Source organism: Alexandromys fortis, unplaced genomic scaffold (assembly GCF_014885135.2).
Source record: "Alexandromys fortis isolate MF-2015 unplaced genomic scaffold, M_Fortis_MF-2015_v1.1 scaffold_63, whole genome shotgun sequence".
Lineage (NCBI taxonomy): Eukaryota > Metazoa > Chordata > Mammalia > Rodentia > Cricetidae > Alexandromys > Alexandromys fortis.
The window spans coordinates 7616596-7633371 of record NW_026067953.1 but is presented as its reverse complement, the minus strand read 5'-3'; the positions used below and the strand labels follow the sequence as shown (position 1 = coordinate 7633371).

General features: G+C 48.4%; 1 protein-coding gene across 1 annotated transcript in view; it reads right to left on the bottom strand.

Annotated features, from left to right (window-relative positions):
- Positions 1–16776, bottom strand: part of Slc24a4 (solute carrier family 24 member 4) — a 139478-nt gene that overhangs the window by 30402 nt on the left and 92300 nt on the right. Inside the window, exons 8-12 of the mRNA XM_050151462.1 lie at positions 14634–14659; positions 12790–12843; positions 11033–11175; positions 6228–6397; positions 1485–1689 (exon numbers count right to left, since the gene is read on the bottom strand). Coding sequence (XP_050007419.1) covers positions 1485–1689; positions 6228–6397; positions 11033–11175; positions 12790–12843; positions 14634–14659 — 598 coding nt within the window. The remainder of the gene's footprint in view (positions 1–1484; positions 1690–6227; positions 6398–11032; positions 11176–12789; positions 12844–14633; positions 14660–16776) is intronic.

The window sequence follows — 16776 nt, the reverse complement described above, 5'->3', positions numbered from 1 at the left end:
GTGAGTCAGGTGCTAAGCACAGAACTTTTATCAGAACAATATGAAACTTTGGATTGGAAAGTTCCAGAGTTCTGCTGCCTCTTAGGGTGGTATGCAGAAGGACAGAATACTCAGGAACGGAGCCCAGTGCTTACGACTCTGGTCCCCACCTAGGTAAGCACTCATGGAAGGCTGAGTACAATGAACACAGGGTGAGTTCTGGATTCTCTCACAGGCAAACTCTTGAGTTTGCTCACTCAGTAGGTTTCCAAGAGTGCAGATATGATGCTGGGATACAGAAATAAGTCAAATAGACAAAGATGCCCGCCCCAAGGGAACTGAACGTTTAGTGGAGGGAGACACACAAGATAAAAAAATTGTATAAAGTATTTACAATGAGGTGACCTGGGAAAACCATACTGATATGGTGGCACCAGAGCAGAAGCGAAGGAGCAAGCCATGTGGATGACCGAGGTAAGTGCTTTCCTGCAAGGGCAGTGTGAAAGTACCAAGGTAGGAACATGAGTGGCGTGTCTGAGGGACGGCAGTGACGATGCCAGTGTGGCTGGAGCCGAGGGGACCGGAGAGGAAAGAGCAGGCAAATTCAGCAAGGACTCAGCAGCTGGATGACCCTAGGCCTGTAGGACAGACTCCAAGAGAGATAGGAGGATGCTCGAAGTCCTGAGGCAGCCTGTGGTTTGACCTGGCTTCTTTACAGATGTGCATCCAGATGTGTCCAGTAAGGAGCAGTTTCACCTTAGACTATCCTATCCAGAAGTGAGGTCATCTGTGGACAAAAGTGTCCTGCTCATGAAAGCGAAGGGCAGGAGTTTAAGGATGTCCACAGAGGTGGCCCAGCCAGTAAACGTGCTTGCTATGCAAGCAGGAAGACCCAAGTTCGAATCTCCAGCACTTACATAAAAAGCCAGGTGCAGCTGTATGAGCTTGTAACCCCAGCGCTGTGGGAGGCAGAGACAGGAAGATCTCTTGGGCTTGCTGGCCACCGGCCTAGCTCCAGATTCAGTCACAGGCCCTATCTCAAAGGAATAAGATGGATAGTGACACCTGATGCCACCTTCTTTGGACCCCTGCATCAGTACATGGGTCCATGTAACAACCCTCCTGATTATGGGTCTATACCCTCACCACTAGTATCCATAGAAATAGTATTACTGGTTGTTGTTTTTTTATTGTAAGACAGACCAGCTGCCCAGAGCATTCAAGTGTGGTCACTAGGAGTTACCAGTGCTTCCTGTAGGCCAAATGGCCTCCCTCTGGCCCTCAGGTTGCAACCACATTCAGCGATGTCTGTATCTAACTAGCCCTTCCCTGGACTACTGACAGTTTGCTTATCCAGTGCCTTAGGGCACCCTGGTGACTTAATGTTGGCCCTCTGTACCAGTTCTCTTCCACTCCAGGATCAGGGCCTCCATCCGGAAGACCCAGGCATGGTTCCAAAGGTACCCACAGAAGCATGGCTAGAAGACCAGCACCCCCAGACTCACCAGGCATTGAGAAGGGGGACAGGAAGACCGTCTCTACTGACTCTGGTTCTGGGGGTGGTGGCTGTGGTGGCGGCTGCTGCTCCTGGCCCTGCTGCGGGTCTTCAGGGTTCTCCCCAGGGACATTTCCATTCTCCATGTTCTCATGTTTCCCATTTTGCAGTGGCTTGCTATTAACACCATTGGCCGAGTTGATCAACCTCTGTCGCTGTGGGACAGGAGGCAAGACAGACACCAAGCTGAGTGAGGTAGAACCATGCATTGTCTTCTGTCTTACATTCCCCCCTTTTAACAACAGCCATTAGTTGCTTTCCATCCTTGCTAAACCTTGCTGTAGTTGGTCCTTCCCACTTGACCTGCTCTGGGTGTGTGCTAGTATGGAATTCAGCTTCATTCAGCCCATCTCCAACAACCAATGCTCCAAACATCTTACTAGGTTTTTGGTCAATGGGTTGTCCTTCTGAGTCTCAGTTCATGTCTGATGAGTGTGTTCTCCAAAGCCAGCAGCTTCCATCAAACCCATCCCCACCCTTTGACATGGCTAATGACAAAAGCAGCTTTGGAGCCATCCTAGCCAGGCTGGTTTTGTGTAGTCCATGGCTTCTTTGAACATAGGCATGAACAGAAGGCATATTGAGTGAAATCAACAGGGCTGAGGACATACATCAGTGGGTAGCCTATTTGCTTAGCATACATGAAGGCCTGGGTTTTTTATTTTTTTTTAATTTTTAAAAATTTTTTAATTTATTTATTAATTAATTAAAGATTTCTGTCTCTTCCCCACCGCCGCCTCCCCTTTCCCTCCCCCTCCCCCAATCAAGTCCCCCTCCCTCGGCAGCCCAAAGAGCAATCAGGGTTCCCTGCCCTGTGGGAAGTCCAAGGACCACCCACCTCCATCCAGGTCTAGTAAGGTGAGCATCCAAACTGCCTAGGCTCCCACAAAACCAATAGGTGCAGTAGGATCAAAAACCCATTGCCATTTTTCTTGGGGTTTCAGTAGTCCTCATTGTCCGCTATGTTCAGTGAGATCGGTTTTAACCCAGGCTTTTTCAGACCCAGGCCAGCTGGCCTTGGTGAGTTCCCGATAGGACATCCCCATTGTCTCAGTGTGTGGGTGCCCCCCTCGCGGTCCTGAGTTCCTTGCTCATGCTCTCTCTCCTAGTGCTCCTGATTTGGACCTTGAGATTTCAGACCGGTGCTCCAATGTTGGTCTCTGTCTCCTTTCATCGACTGATGAAGGTGATGAAGGTGATGAAGGTGATGATTTGGGAGGATGCCTATATGTTTTTCTTTGGGTTCTCCTTCTTATTTAGCTTCTCTAAGAACCCAAATTATAGGCTCAATGTCCTTTATTTATGGCTAGAAACCAAATATGAGTGAATACATCCCATGTTCCTCGAAGGCCTGGGTTTGAACCCCACACTTAATAAACCAGGCCTGGTGGCAAATGCCTGGAGCCTCAGCACTTGAAGACTAGAGGCAGGAGGGCAGTAAGATCATAATCAGGGATTATGCTTGGATACCTAGTGTATTTGGAGAACAATTTGGGCTATAAGAAACCCCAAGGCCTCACATTCTCTGGGCCCTATCTCTGTTCAGCTCTCTTCACCTGTTCCCTTATGGGTCAGCCCCATGTGTCATGGGCATTCCACAGTAACATTCAAATCATTCCCTACCAATACAACAGGAGACTCAGAGGCGGAGATGTGGTTCTCGACAAACTTCCATAATGGGGTGCCCAGCATCCATCCTGGTGGTCTCATGGAGGGAGGCATTGCCACTCATAACAAAGGCTCACCCTTGCTCTAAAGATTGCTGAGCTGTCTTCACGTAGGCTCGAGACAAAGACTCCTAAGCCAGGAAAAGTATGGTGTATGTGCATGCATGTGAGTGTGTGTGTGCGTGTGTGTGCATGTTGGGAGGTGGATACATGTGTGTATGTGTTGGGATGAGGGGTACTTCTCAACTTTTTTCTACAAACAGTCCTTACCACAGTCCACCAAAAAGAGCGAAGGGGCCTTTGTCTGATAGCCAGGCCAAAACACTCAGTATTTGGTTAGTTAGCTGGGATTAGATGAAAATCCGTCCATGAAATCCCAAACAAACAGAAACAAATAAAAAAAAGACCGATTTTTGCGAGACAGAATATAAAGGCAGGGCCATCGCTTCATGGCAGGATGAAGGTGAAGACTGTACAGGGTTGCAGCTCTGGCTTCAGAGTCAACAGAGGATCACACCCCATCCCACACACATGTGCATACTTAAAAATGAAAATTAAAGACAATCTTTAAAATGACCGAGGACATGAGACCACAGTGTCATATATATGCATACACGCATGTGTGAATGACGGTGTGTGTATTTGTGTGTTTACAAGAGCATGGTTGTGTGCATACAAATGCAGGTGCATATATGCAAGTGCAAACGTGTAGGTATGCATGCAATGGGTGACCACTCATGTGGAAGACAATGGGTTAGCCTTAAGAGCTGTCTGCCATTTCTATTTGAAATGGAACCTCAGTGTTGGGATTGCAAGTACACGCCAACAGGCCCGGCTTTTAAAATGCAAGTTCTGAGGATTGAACTCGGGTCCCTATGCTTTCGAGACAAGCACCTTACTGACTGAGCTACTTCCTCAGAGTGTCTCAAGAAATAAGCCCAGATATGTTGTGGGTTTTGTTCTCCTCTGTTCCATCCTATGACGACTGTCTTTAAAGTCACTCCTTAGGCCCCAGGCGCAACCCTCCCATGCATGTGGATGAATCTTGAAAGCTGCAAGCACCCTGTCCAGGAACCTCAAACAGGAACTGAGACCAAGGAGACAGAGATCTAGTGGTGGGTGTGAGATCAGGATTCGCTTCCTTTCTCCGGGGCCCAGACTCCGTGGCGCTCAGGCTACCTCACAGAGCAGGGCAACCCCAGCAGCTGAAAACACTTGTGCTACCAACTACTTGTATTTACCAGCAAAACCTGCCAATTCGGCCTGGTGTGGTGCACATAACTGTAAGCCCAGTGCAAGGAAGTTGAGGCAGGAGGATCTTGAGTTCTAGGTCAGCCTGGACCGCACCATGAAGTCAAGACCAGCCTAGCTTTCTCAAACAAATAAACAACTTCAAACCTATGTGATAAAAGACGCTATAAAGTCCTTGCCCCCAGTCTTCTGGAGTTATTTACTACACTCCCCACAGCACCCTGTGGGTGGGATTCTCATGCTTCTGACAAATGGGCAGGATTCTATAAAAGTTCCCTGAAATGAATTTCATAAATATAGACCAGAATGACTTAAAGTCCAGAATTCATTCCCCTTGCTTTCCACCCATATATGACACATTGAACCATGAATCAAAGCATAAGTGTCCCAAAGAGACAACCTTTAGTCTCTGAGGAATAATGCTTTTGCAGACATCTGTGTGCTAAGTTTCACTGTCTTGGTCCTCTGGCCACTGCATGCTTCAGAGAATAAAACCAGCAAGATCTAGAATGCACTTAGAAAGCAAGGCCTGGAAACAGGCTAAGCTGCTGGGTAACATACCATGTTACCTTTGCAGTCTGATTGAGTGCTAGCCAAGTTCTGACTACTGTTTCCAAAGGAGGAGACACTCAGAACACCAGGTGTGAAGAACAAATCCTCAGAGGCCACCCCCATTCACCAGTCTGGTGGTTTGAAGGCGAATGGTTCTCATAGATTCATGTGTTTGAATGCTTCGTCCCCAGCTAGTGGAACTGCTTGGGAAGAATTAAGAGGTGTGGCTTTGTGGCAGGAGGTGTGTCAGCGGGGTGGGCTTTGGCCCCAAGAATGTAGAAGTCTTAAAGAAAAGTTTTGGGTGAGGGGGGAGACTTTGGAGTTCGTCCCCTCCACCCCAAGTTGTTTAATCTCCTGCTGAGTAGGAGGAAATCTGCCTCCAGGAGTTTCTTTCCCTTTGTGCTGTGACTTGTGCCCCATGGCAAAAAGATAAAAATGGCTGTTTAAAAAGCCCACACCAGACCCAGTCTGTATCCGTCTGTCTGTCTGTCTCCCTCCTTCTGTCTGGTACCCCTCCCTACCCCTCCCTGCAACTTGTGGATCGGATGTGAGCTCTCAGCTCCTTCTCTAGCACCATGCCTACTTGCCTTTGCCACGCTCCCTGCCAGGATGATGGATTAAACTTCTGAAACTGTAAGCGAGCTCCCTATTAAAGGTTTCCTTTTATAAATTGCCTTGGTCATGGTGAACGGCAACAGAACACTAAGACAACTGGTGATCCTTCAAGGGTCATAATCCGCAGAGAACGGGAGTGTGTTCATGCTTGGTTCTCTAATTAACCCTGTGAAGAAAAAACCACCCGTACTGCAGGTTCCCCTTTCTCTAATTAGCTCAGCTCTAGCAACTGACAAATAGTGAAGTAGCTTAGGCGTGGTGTTCCACCACCTTCTGCTTAAGCTTCCATGACAAGCCTCCGCAGGCCCCCCACCCTTCCTTCCTCCCATGCCTGAAACTCCAGGAAGAGTCCTAAGCGGACAGAGCCTGTGGAACTGCCAGACCCACCCAAGGCTATTCACGTTCTGCTAGCCAGTGTACCCAGCCTTTCTGACATGCAACATGGTCTTGTCATCTGCAAAGTTCATGCTTGAGAGGCATGTAATTGAGTTTAAAAAAAATCGTGTTTTAGGCAAGGTTACAATTTTGTGTTGGGTGGTGTTCATAGCTGCTCTCCACCGCATGCAGTCTGAGGTTACAGGTTGAACCCATGTGCTGGGTTAACTTACCTCATTAATTATGATCCTGCTGGCCATCCGTAGTCGGGTCCTGGGCCCAAACTTGTTGGTGATCATGATGCGTAGGCCGGCCTCCGGGAAGGTGAACTTGGGAGGGCTAGAGCTCAGAATCTCATCCACCATCACCACTGGGGTCTTGCTGTAGGGAGGTTTCTCCTTCACTGTAAACCACAGCTCATGATCAGTGTTGACTCCTTGGAGGACAGTGCCCTAGTGATAGGGACTCACTTCCCTCATGGCCAACATCTTGGGGCAATGCTTGGTAGCTGGCAGCTATTCTGAGGTCAGAGACCTAGCTTCAGCATCTCCCTCCAAAGTGTGACTTACTTCTGACATACCCATGACTCAGCAAGTTAGATTCATCAGGTGCCCTGCTACCCATGTGCTACACCATGCTTTGCCATGGTTGGTGCCTGGCTCTCTCAGATCCCTGTCTTCTGGGGGGTGGAGGTTCAGCCTTGGCTAGCTGCAAGGGTCTTTCAGTGTCTTGCCTAGGACTCACTGGGACAACCTTGCCTATGCCATAGACAGGTTCCTACATCTGTCACTCATGACCAAGACAGGCCCACTACCACCACCTTGATTTTCAGACACTTGGATAAAACTTTCCAAGTCAATAAGGGTCTTTAGGAGTGGAAATGCTGGGAACAGAGGACAATATCACTTTAACAATTCCTAGGGGCCTTTGCTCTGTCTTGAGGTGGGCCATCTTCACTGCTATTGGGGTGGCTGCTTTCAATTTTGTTTCCCAGAAGGCAAGCTGGGCGGTCAAAGATTTGGCTCCATGCTCTAGACCAGACTTTAAGGGTCCTAGAGGGAGTCTGTTTATCTGAGGATATGCTGCCATCTGGGCTCAGTGTCTTAGATGAACTCTGACATCCTCAATGTGGTTGGCTCCCCTCTCCAACTCTTTCTTTTCCCTTGGGAGACAGTACATAATCCCAGTCCTGTGCCTGTGTCCACAGGCGCTCGCCATGGCACTCCAAGCACCAGGGAAAGTAATCAGACCACTCACGAACACAGCACCCTTGAAGCAAGTAGCACGTCCCCTTGAAGGGGCTAAGAAGAGGTATGGTGTTCCTCTACACCCGTTCCCAGATCCCATGGCGTCCCGCATGAAGAGCTGAGTGACCAAGGAGCAGGTCCAGAGGGCAAACTCATGCAGAAGTTAATGGTATAAAAACGCACAAAATGCACAGCAAACAGCCTCCCCCCTGCCCGGGCAAACGCACTCACAGTCACTACACCCCACGCAGGCAGCAAGGCTCAGCAGACAGGAGGCAGGTGGATTAGAAACAGCCAGAGGCCCATGCGCCTGTCCAAGACGGACACCAACCTTCACAGAGGTGGACAGTGTGGGGCTTGGCTCATGGACTGTGTTTATTGCTTAAAAGCGTGTGTTATGGCCAGGAGGGGAGCAGATTACTTACAATTTAGAAGAAGAGTTAAGGACACAGAGGCTGGCACAGATGGCCACAGGTGGGTTAGCGTGCGGTGGCAGAATCTGGGGGCAGAGCTCTTGCTGGTAGGGATGCCGGGGGGTTGCATGAAGGAGGGTGTTAGTAGCAGGCTCCTTCCAGAGGGAGCCTCGATGCTCTGGGCTGCCAGAGGGAGCGGCCCCCAGCAAACTCCTGTAGCGGGTACTACACTCCATTCTGTAGAACCAGCTTCATTACAGGTACCCCGTGGACAGGACTTGCTCTCAAAAGCTTGTGCAGCCTGTGAGGCAGGAGCCATGACACCTGGCTCTCTTGCCCACATCACGCTGAAGCTGAGAGTGGTAGGCCAGAGGGTACTCAGCCACAAGAGTGCTTTCCTGGCAGTTCCATCCAAGGCCTGGTATTGCCCCTCCTGCCTCTTTCTAAACTTAGGTTGTGTCTAACTAACATCAGGGTGGCTTGGAAGGTCTCCTGGAGAGCTCTCTGAGCTAGATAAACTTCATCCAATATGTGACCCGGTGGCCAGGTAGATTTGGCTGCAAGACTGTGAACAAGGCCACCAGAGAAGCAGTCAGAAGACCGAAACGTTGAGTTGAGCTACATGGTGTCTAAGAATATTTAAGTCCAACAGAGCCTCTCCCTGTTTCTCCTACAAATAAGCTGAGCTTTAAGCTTTGGATTTTATATGAGAAATCCAGGGTTGGGGAGAGCAGTTTATTTTCTATTTATTCTTCCTAGAGGCTTGTGTGTGCTGAGCAAGCACCCTACCATTGAGATACAAGCCCAGCCCAAGAGACTCCTCGAAATGTCAGGAGGCGATTCAGACCCCCTTTTCGGTACCGTGACTAGAGAGCCACCTGTCAGGAGGCTGAGGATGGGGGAAAGGATGGGATGTTGTCTCCTGCCATGGCAATCTTGTCAGACAACCAAAGTGTTGCCATGGCTATCTCAGTCCTGGGGTGTCACTGGGAGCTCTTCCTCCCACTCTTCCCAGGGGAAATTATGCTGTAACAACTTGTCAATGGCTCCAGGGAGTGTCTTCTGGGGACAGTAAAGACTGGATGCAGGCCGGGCGGTGGTGTCGCACACCTTTAATTCCAGCACTCGGGAGAGGCAGGCGGATCTCTGTGAGTTCAAGGCCAGCCTGGTCTACAAGAGCTAGTTCCAGGACAGGCTCCAAAACCACAGAGAAACCCTGTCTCAAAAAACAAAAACAAACAAACAAACAAACAAACAAACAAAAGACTGGATGCAGTCCCTGAGTCCACACATCTAGGGAGGTTCTCCAAACCCAGAAGTCAGAGCCTGTGCCTCATTATCCAACCTTCTGGGACCCTTTCCTCTTGTGGCCTTTGCTATAAACACATCTGTTTAATAAGGGGTAAGAGACTCGCTTCTCCCTCAGTCCCAGTGCCTGGGCCAACTCAGTGACCAGTCTTCTAACTTTCTAGAAGTTACCTTGGATGTAGAGATGGTGGTATTAAACCCACGAATCCCTACTGTCTCTTGGTTCAAAAGTGATGGAGAATTACCACAGGGCTCCAGGAAAAGGCCATGATTGTGGGCAGCAGGCTTGGGGAGCCTGGACTTCCTGGGAAAGTTAGAGTTGAGGATCTCACACACAGGGGCTCCCACTGGGCACTGGGGTTGGGCATCCACTGCCAGCCTCAGGACAGGAGGCAGCAATTGGACAGTGCAGCAGGAAGAGGGCACATCCTGATTCTCCACTCAGATCTTTCTTCTTTGCCACCCAGGTTTAAAGGACCTTCTGGTATCGCTTATGTGCTGAGCAGGGCAGCCTCTCTCCTGCCAGACTTTGGGACCTGCAATGGGTACCCCAGAGTCTCTGTGACTATGAAGGGATAAATCCCAAACCATGGCTAGTGTTGGAGCTTCCCCCTCAGTGGGCGGTGTCCCACAACTTGCTCCCAGTGACACCAGCTGGGACTTTATGAGACACATATAACGCCTTCATCTCCAGCCTTCCTTGGGGCTGTCCCTCATGCTGGTGTCTCCAGGGGCAAGAGGGGGTTCCCCTCAACTGAAACCCCTTTCCTGTCTCAATGGGTTTCCTCTTCCATATAGAAAGATGTGTCACTCAGTAGAGCATCTGTGACAAGCACCTTCCTCTTGGGAAAATCCAAGACATGACAGGAGACTTGTGCAAAATGCATCTGAGATGAAACTTCTGCTTGCTCTGCCCAGGGTAGAGGCTACAGAGGGTCGAGGAACACAGGTTCCTTAGCCACCACTACAGACAAGGAGAACCTCTGAGATCACCCACTCCTGATACAACAAGCAAGCTAAAGACCCCTATGAAACACTGAGACTTGCCTGGGGCACTGAGGAAAAGGGTAGAGGACATCTTGAGTGGACCAAGGATGCCACACAGCCTGGACTTCCTTTTCCCAACACAAGTACCATTCAGGCTTTAAAGCTGGTCTGGATGGGACAGCTGACCCATGGCAGGGGTGTTACCTGACAACTGGCTGAATTATTAAGAATTGAGGATATTCCCAAAAAAGTAGCTCTCAGATCAAGACAATTCAAAGACTGTGACCAAGAAGATAGGGCCTGGCTCCAGAGGCTGCCGGTTCCTAGAAGAGCTAGGGCAATGAAGCTATTTTCTTTCTTTTTTTTTTCAAATTGATTTTTATTGAGCGCTACATTTTTCTCTGATCCCCTTCCTGCCTCTCTCCTCCTCGTCAACCCTCTCCCAAGGTCCCCATGCTCCCAATTTACTCTGGAGATTTTGTCTTTTTCTACTTCCCATGTAGATTAGATCCATGTATGTCTCCTTTAGAGTCCTCATTGTTGTCTAGGTTCAATGATGCTATTTTCAGCAATGGGCCTCCAAGCAAGCCTCTGGGATAAGCTGGGCTGCTGTGATGCTCCAAGGTTGTCCCTTTAGGCAAGTGTTCACAAGCCTAGGAGGTGACACTGTCCAGGATGAATTTCCCAGGGACATGGCCTGGCACTTGAGATGCACAGGGAGGCCCAGGTTTTACCACTTAAGCTTCCTATTCTGGGCTTTTCTCTTGGGCAACAACATTGCATGTCTAAAGTCAATCGGACTTCCCACCTGCCTCTGGAAGCATGGGGAAATTTCTGTGATTTAACTCATGTATTTTTTTTTTTTTAAATGGGATTTCCCCCTTTGGATCTTTCTCATCTAAGTGAACTGTCGATCTGAGTAACATCTCAAACATGGGTCTTCTTTCCTCATTTGGGGTGTTCAGGACTAAAGGTTTATGGTGACAGTGTGTGTGTGTGCATGTGCGTGTGCGTGTGTGTGTGTGTGTGTGTTTGCAGAGTGGCTTCCACAAGGGTCCACAGCTCCTGTCTGCTCAGCCTTACCTTGCCCCAGCAATGGCACAGAAGGGTCGTCATAGCTACCGTCATAGAGGTCATTACCATCTTCCAGCTCGCTGCTGACTGGGTTACCATTTGCAATGCTCTTTTGTTTGGTTGTGAAAAACGTCTGCATCTTCATATTGTACCTGTGAGTCAGGCAAGGCAGGAGGTCAGAGCAGTGGAGGGGTTCTCACCCTACCAGATTCATGGGGCACCAGGCATACAGTCACAGGTTGCTGGGCATACATGGTAACCAGTAAGGTTGTCCAGTTGAGGTTTCTAGCAGGAACGTTGGGAGCATGTGCAGTGTGGAGGCACCTGCTTCTACTGGGCTAGAGTGCCCTCCTCGGGGTGTCAGAGGCCTTACAGCCAAGGCATTTAATGCTTCTTAGAGCTTATCCTAAAAAAAGCAATTCAGCCCTACTGACAGGACAGGCTCGAAGGTGGCATCCCCACCACACCTTTTCCCTCCCCAGAGAGCAACTGTTGCTCAAATGGGCTGCTTGGTGACCATCTCCCTCCCATGTCACTCAAGGCCAGTACAGCCATCCTCTGAGAGGAGACAGTGGCTCTTCATCTCTCCGCTGCTGGCTGGTCACTAAAAAGCTGTCGACGGCAGTCACTAAAGAATTCCCGGGCTGCTAGACACTTAAATTTTCCCATTTTAGAAAATATGTTTTTGTGAGGTAATTATACAATATGATGCTTTATATAAAGGTGAGGACTCTCATAATACCCATGGTTTTCTCTTTTTAATCACTTGAGAGAAGAGAAACCTGCATGCAGCTAGGCTCATAAATATTCATAAATCGTTATTTTTTGGTAGAATTACACATATGCACATATACATATGTACATAAATACATATGTATTATACATACTCATATATATATATAATTTATCACTATAGCTATTTCCTATGTCCTAAGAACTTTGATGATATTGATTATACTTAATATTATACAATTATCATTAATAATTCCCCAACTATTTTTTATCATCCCAACAGCAAGCCTGCACCCGCTAATCAGTCCCCATCACTCCAGCCTCTCACTGACCTCTAATCTATGTGACATGGACTTGACCCTTCAGGATACCTTGTGAACACTGAATTATATGTAACATTGGCCTTTTGGGAATGGCTGCTTCTATCTGGTGAGCTTTAAAAGGTTCGTTCTCACTGAAGCATGTGTCAGAACTTCATCTCTGTGGCTGTCTAGTATTCCTCATGGGTAGTTTTACGGTGATTTGGATTCAGGCAGCTTCCCAAGTGGCTCAAGGTTTTCCAACCCAGAATACACCCCCAAAATTAGGAGTGGGGATCTGTTGCTGAGATAAGCAGTGGGTTGACAGTTGGCATTTAATAAAGCCTGGGACAGAGGTTAAATTGATGAGCCTTGAGGATGGGATTGTTGCTAGACTTATTGAAACAGCAAAAGAGTGGTTATACCCTGGGGCAGAGGAGCTTCCCAGAGCATGGAGGGACATGGATGTTTTCTGGGGACCCGTTTTTGGAAAGCAGTATCTCTCTGCCCTACATCAGTCTCCCAGCATTGTCCCCTAACCTGGGAAAGAACGACACCAGTGTCTGGTCCAGTTCCCCACTGTGGATGCCCTGACCATGTCCACTAGAGAATGAAGGCTGCCCCAAAGAAACTGAAAGGTGGGACCGAGGACATTCCCTGTCCTGAGCAAGGGCATAAGTGGGATATGGAGGCAAGGGTGCCTCCAGGTCTCAGGGAAAGGGAGAGGCCACTTACTTCATGATCAGAATATAAAACACGTACAAGATGATGAGCACCAGGCCTTCCCACCTTGGAGAGATAAAGGAGAGTGTGGTTAGAGCGCAGGAGGCCATGGTACCCGCAGGCTGGGGCTGCATGGTCAAGGTTAGTGGCAAGGTGGGATAGCCTCGCTTTTCTGTCCCCAGAATAGGGTTGTTTGTCATTGAGAGTCGTCTTGGTAACTGAGAGAAGGCTGGGTTTGGGTCTTCTCAATCATAGCAGTCTAGAGGACTAGGGAGAGCCCCACTCCCAGCTGTCACCCCCAAATGCCAAATTTCATGGTCTTAGCCTTAAGAGAATCTAGGCCCACTCTAGAGTCTTGTCAGGGACCAGAGAGGCTATGGGAACAGGAAGGCACAATCCCTGGGAAAGGGACATGGTGGGGCACAGAAGCCTTTTGGGCCATCTACCAGATATAGTGTGGTATTGTCTTTCTGGAACATTCTTCTACTGCTGTCTTGTGGATATAACCCAACGCCACAAACTACTGTGTGGAGAGTGGGGTTGCGTCTGTGATCGCAAACTTGAGAAGCTACACAGTTTTTGCTTCTCTGAAAATGTGCTGAAGCCTCTGTATACTGGGCTTGGCCAGTCATTTTGGGAACCCATTCCTTGCTAACATGCAGTTAACGGACCAGAAATGGACCTACAGATCATCTCAGTACAACCCATTCCAATCCATCTACAGCTGAAGACATGAGACCAGGTGTGGCCTTTAGCCGGGGCTCTCTGGGTGCTGGGCATGACGTCACTCTTGTCAAGCAATTGCTGTTCTCAGAAGTTGCTACCTGAAGAATGCAGATTCTGGACGATGCCAATGACAAGGCAATTGTGTGGCATATGAACTGAGATGCCAACATACCACAAGGAGTAGGGTAGAAGAATCAGCGTATTCCTTAGAAGTTTGTACTTCATGAATCTCAATTTAAGAAAGTTAACTCCAAAAACAAAAAAATAAAAAAGAAAGCTAACTCCTGTTTAGTATCACAAGTATTTTCTTTTAAAAATTATTTTTAAAAATGTGCTTGTTTTGATGTGTCTGCATGTGGTATATGTGTCTGGACATGTGCATACATATACACATACGAGTGCACACTCATATGCGTGTGGTATGTGGAGCTCAGAGGTCAACACTGGGGAGCTTCTCCCAGTCATTCTCCACCTTGTTGTTTGAGACAGGGTCTCTTACTGTAACTGGAGTGCGCTGATTTGGGCAGACAGGATGGCAGAGGGACCCTGGGGATTCTCCTGCCTCTCCCCGCAGTGCTGGAATGAGGATGTACGTCCCTACACCTGGCCTTTTTTGTGTGGTTTCTGGGGATCTGAACTCAGGCCCTCACTGCTTGTAAGGCAGGCATTTGCCAGCGTCTTGATTTTTGTAGTAAGACCTCTACCTTCCCTGAGTTTGATTCCTCTACCAGTCACAAGGGAGGGCTCTGCATGACACGCCTTTGTCTGGGTGGCATCTGGGACCCTGTCCCTCCCTCACTGCCTTGCCAGGGCACCTCTGCGACCTCTTCCTCCCAGAAACAAACCCATGACAAAAATCCTTTCTCCCTCTTTCTTATCTTTGTGTGAAGTGGGGGTGCCCTCATTAGTCTAGTTTTATGTGTATCTTGATAGCAGCCGGGCAGGAACCTTAGGGGAAACAATTCTGTCGCTCTAACAGGACAAAGACAAGGCTTCTGGGAATGAAAGCCCCATCACTTTCATAAGCTAGCAGATCTATGCTTGCAAAACTAAATCTGAAAGTGATTTGGCAACCCAGCACACATAGATACTGGCAGTTAGCAACAACAAGAAAACAGTTAAAAACTTACCACACTATTTCCTCGTCGTATATGAACTGGAAAAGCAAAGGAAACAAAGGGATACACTGATTACAAGGGAAGCAGAGTCCAGGCCTGGATCTAACACACACTGGCCTTCAATCTCTGTATTTCCTAGTTTCTCCACCATGGAAGGTGACCTTCCCTTAGTGGGAACCTATGGCAGCTCTGAGATGGTTGTAGTGGGAACCTACTGTAACTCCGATATGCTCACTGGCTCAGTGTGGTCATCCCGAGTGAGACGGCCTATGTTTTATTATAGCCTAGGTAGTTGCTGGGGTAGACCTGACAGGAGCTTCCCCTGCTATGAGAATAAAGTGGCTAAAATTGGAGAGAAAATATTCAGGGACGATAGCTATACATCTGTGCCTACATGTATATCATACATGTGTGTGGCCTAGGGGCTAGTTTTCTTAAAAACAAAGAGTAACCCCTTTTGGAATTCCAAGGTCCAGAAGTCTAAACGAAGGCAGGGTGAGTGCATGGGGGGATAGCTGGTAGAGGGACAACAATAGTATTCAACACATAGGCTAATCTTAAGTGCCAACTTGCCTGGCTTCAGGGGTACCCAGGTACTTCGAGGGTGTTCGTGGAAGGGACTGGCGTTAGAATCAGTGAACTGAGAAGGAAGGAGCTAGCCTTCCTCACTATGGGTGGACACCACCAAGTTAGCTGAGGACTCAGAGGAAAACAGCCAGAGGATGGTAAACATGACCCCATTCCTTCTCCTTCCACGTTCAGCCTTTTAACTCTACAACTTACGCCAGTGCTGCCATGGTTTCTCAAGCCTTCGGCCCAGGACTGAGCTATGCTACTGAGCTCCCTGGGTCTCTAGCTTGCAGGTGGCATGATCTAAGACCACTTGAGCTCATTCCATCCGTTCATCTGTTCTTCCATCCATCAGTCCATATACCCATCTCTCAGTCTTTCCATTCACATCTCCCTATCACTTCATCTACCTATTGGTTCTTTTTTTCCCCCTGTACAACTCCACATAGTATGTATCCCACCCAGCATCTCTGGGACAAGGCACCCATGAAGGATGCTCTGTGGCCAAGAGAGAAGGGGTGGACTCTACAGCTCTGTGTAGAAAGAGGTGGCAGGGATGCTCCCAACAACCTGACCATGGAAACAAAAGGGTCCCTATATGTGGTACCAGAAGAGGCTAGGGGCTATTGTCTGGACTTGGGTCTACTGTCTGTGGCAATGGGCAGCACACACGGGCCCTGCCTTAGGAAGTCACTTCAAGCTCCCTAGATAGACATCATTGGGAGCCTTGTGGACCCACAGTTCTGAGGAAGGCCACGCAACAGAGGGAGAGTCTGAGATGCTTTTACAGGGACATTTTTAGCTTATGGAGCCCAAAGGAGGGCTACTGGCATTTACAGTCAATGACAGCAAGAATGTGAGGAGGACAAGAGACAGAGGCAGTTCTACACTGTGAAGTTTTCTTCGCACTTGGGATAAGAAACATATAATAGATAAAATATATAGTCAACATGTTACAACAAAATCAGGCAGCAGAAAAATAGTGACCTTGACTTCATTGTATAAACCCAAGTGTTCAAAGTGAATACTTAATTCACAACCAGGGAAATTTACTCTTATGAAGACTGAAGAGTGTTCCTTGGCCATTTCCGAGTTTTATGAGGAATAATTCATTATCTGGGGAGAGGGGCAGCACCCCTGGGGTCAAGCCCCAAATGCTGGCACCAGCCTGCCTTTGCTGTGGAGGGCTGGCAGTTTCTGGACCAGCAACAGATGACATCATTGGATATTCTAGTGACTGTCTGCCAAAATGATTACCCAAAGAACGTCAGTCTCTTATGAGCTATTTTTATTGCCCATTTATGGTATGTTCAGGGTACTGTGGATTTATTTTTTTGAAATTTCACATAGGTATTTTGTTTCCCCTAACCATGTCATTTTCTGAGTGTGGTGGGCAGTTTCTGAGCTGGCCTCAGTTGTCCCACTGATAAACTACGTCTGAGCATGGAGGGTGGTGCTCATTTGCTGCTGGCCATTTCTAAGATGGAAGGCACAGCCTTTCTGTAACCTGACCTCCTCACCTCTGCTGTGAGGGCACAGCTACCCGTGAGATGGCCTGCTGCCTTGGTATCAGCTGACAGCCACT